The sequence below is a fragment of the Miscanthus floridulus genome, chromosome 7 (assembly GCF_019320115.1).
Source record: "Miscanthus floridulus cultivar M001 chromosome 7, ASM1932011v1, whole genome shotgun sequence".
Lineage (NCBI taxonomy): Eukaryota > Viridiplantae > Streptophyta > Magnoliopsida > Poales > Poaceae > Miscanthus > Miscanthus floridulus.
In genome coordinates this window covers 80,862,966-80,865,982 of record NC_089586.1, presented here as the reverse complement: position 1 = coordinate 80,865,982, position 3,017 = coordinate 80,862,966, and the positions used below count along the sequence as shown (strand labels likewise).

General features: G+C 51.4%; 1 protein-coding gene across 1 annotated transcript; it reads left to right on the top strand.

Moving 5' to 3' along the window:
* LOC136463566 (E3 ubiquitin-protein ligase EL5-like) lies at window positions 1–1,696 on the top strand. The gene has a single exon (XM_066462554.1). The coding sequence runs from the start codon at window positions 129–131 to the stop codon at window positions 1,116–1,118; it is 990 nt and encodes a 329-aa protein (XP_066318651.1). The 5' UTR covers window positions 1–128; the 3' UTR covers window positions 1,119–1,696.
* The last annotated feature ends 1,321 nt before the right edge of the window (window positions 1,697–3,017 follow it).

The following is a 3,017-nucleotide window of genomic DNA, read 5'->3' as shown; positions in this document are numbered from 1 at the left end:
CGCTCGGACACTTCGTGCACGCTGCATCCCATAGGGCCTCCCCGTATATCTGTGCGAGCTCTCTGACTCTGAGTGCCCGACCTACACTTGCGCTTCGCCGCGCCACTGAAGGGGTCGTCTGACCGAGCATGACGACGCACCAGCACCAAGGCGCCACCGACGTGTCGTCGCCGTCATGGCCGAGCGCCGGCCCTCCCACGGCTGCGCCAGTGGCGGCCGCCTCGGGTGGCGCCATGACGCCCGGCGGCGCCATCACCGTGGCCGGCGCTATCGTGATCTTTGTGGTCATCTCCATCGGCCTCCTCTCCCTGCAGTACTGCTTCGACGCGTGGGACAGGGAAAACCACGGCGCCCGGCCCCGAGGACGCCGCCGCCGTGGCGACGACGGGACGGCGGGTTCGAATGGTGGTGGAGTCCGGACTCGGGGCGTCGACCCGGAGCTGCTGCGCTCCCTGCCAGTCACGGTGTACCGCGCCGCTGCGCCGGGGTCGAAGGAGGACGCGGTGGAGTGCTCGGTGTGCCTCGCGGAGCTTGAGGACGGCGAGGAGGCGCGGTTCTTGCCCCTCTGTGGCCACGGCTTCCACGCCGAGTGCGTCGACATGTGGCTGGCGTCCCACACTACCTGCCCGCTCTGCCGGCTCACCGTCTCCAAGCCCGACCCCGGCTCGTCCCAAACCCCAACGCCAGCCTCGGCTCTTCGTCCGCTCCCTCCGGAGCCGGCGAACCCGCCCAGGAGTGTGCTTCTCGGGGTCTCCGACCAGGGCGCGGTCACCGCGGTGAACATGACCAGTAACGACGGAGATGACACGACCGCTTCGGCTTCCACTGCCGCTGCGCCCGTTCCGGTGATCGAGATTCCTGAGTTGGCGCCCGTGCCGACGCCGACCCCGCGCGACGCGGCCAAGTCATCGCCAGTCTCAGCGAGGCCGAGGTCGTTTCGGAGGCTGTGGAGCTTCGGAAGGCAAGGCCCCAGCTCGAGCTCCTCCTGCACCTACAGCGGCGCCGGCGAAGTAGCCGACGTGGAGCAGGGTATGGGCGTTACCATTGGCGTGGTCGTCGCGGAAGCGCAACTGCCATCAGAGGCCACGGCCGGTGTGGCTCAGGGATCTGCCGTGTAGCGACGGACCCCCGGACGTGCGTCAGGCCGACTAACCGGAGAGCAACTCCAGTTTTCAGGTAGTCGATACAAACGTGCGTCAGGCCGACTAACCATCAAGCACCGAAACCTTTTGTTCCATTTCTGAAAAAGGGGACGTGCACCAAGGAAGCACTGCAATGTATTTGAAAATGTATTCTGACAGCGTTATCGTCGTCCTTTGCAGTTGTATACAAAAAGCGAAAATATTGATCATGTACCTCGAGAAATAGTTTCGTTGCGGCAGGAAATTATCATGGAGGCATTTTTCTTAGAAATAAACAACCACAGACGCACATTGGTAAACCCATGTCTATTCAGTTAGCTGAACATGAACACAGGAACCTAGAATTGAATACACCAAAAGGCAAATAAACAAGATGTACTTTTTAAATTTACTCTTTGTCTACAGTTCACTCTATAAATTAAAGTAGAAAGACCTATTTAATAATAGCAGGGACTGATCTGATAATAGTGCTAAGGAGCAATGCCTATAACAGGAAAAGATAGAGGCTAAGAAAGGCAATAGTGTTGAAGTTTTCAATAACAGTGCCTTATCCAAATCAGCCTAAAAAGAGACAGTAACCTAACGTGTATGGGAACTGATGTAAATCAAAATGCAATAACAAGAGGGAAATAGTAAGACTGAAAATAAATTCAATGTAAAAAAGGTAGCAACCTGAGATGAGTACAGATATCTGCAAGATCAGGGTTGCTCTATAAATCACCCGTACAGAACGCAGGAAGACAAGATAGCAAATGAACAATAGGCATGAAGCAATAATGAGTTGATAACCCATATCTTGTTTTTTTGAAGAACCCAGTAACCAAAAAAGGCTATAAACATGCAGTAACGAAAAACATGGCCGCATAATTTTAGAAAGGAGAGAAGGCCCTTTTAGCATACACATGAGCCTCTATATGTGAGCAGTAATCAAAGTTGGTCCTGAGAACATGAGCATTGAGACAAACAGAGGCAGGTTTGTAACAGACATAAGGGCATAAGTCTGAATTAATTGGATAGCTATTATCAGCAATCTTTACATATACTTTGACATCATATGCCAACTCAATAGTAAGGATTATGCATAGCTAAATAGTGGTTCCATGTTGTGTGAGTCCTACATTAACTTAGGTAGCTTATAACATAGCATGGAATTGTTTGCAAAGTACAAAAAAAGATAAGAACATAAAACAGACCTAGTCCACCAGGTTGGATGGAAAGAAAAAAAAACTAACCTATAGTGAAAGTGTATTTGTCTCCTACGTGGGTTTTCGTGTATTGATGACATCTAAATTAGGAACTAATGAGATCTTAATGAGATATATTATAGCTTTAATCCCTTGAAAGCTTTAAAAGGGTTGATTTAAGATGAAATGGTATCCCTCAATTCTTCAAGTGCATAAAGCGGACGAACCCAAAGCGCTCTCCAAAGCCTTTTTATTTTCTTTTGGGTTTAGATATGCCGTACTATAAAGAGGGATGCAAGTTTAGGTGGTCTGAGAAAGATAGAGTGCTCAATCATAAGAATAAAATCTAAAGAGAGACACAAAATCACCTCACGAACACTTGGACATAGTTTGTGGACTTTTGGTAGTCGGAAGTTCCGGCTGTCGTAAGTCCCGACATTTGGTGCTGGAAGTCCCGGCGCTTGCTGACTTAGCCGCAGCCCGCCTGCACATCTTCGTCCGTCGAAAGTCCCGACGGGAGTCGGGAGTTCCAGGTGCCGGAAGTTCCGGATCCCTCCGAAAGTCCCGACACTTCATGACTTAGCCGCCTGCACATCTTCGCTCGTCGGAAGTCCTGACGGGAGTCGGAAGTTCCGGGTGTCGGAAGTCCCGATGCTTTGGGACTTAGTCGCCTGGCTCGTCATGTCTGTCG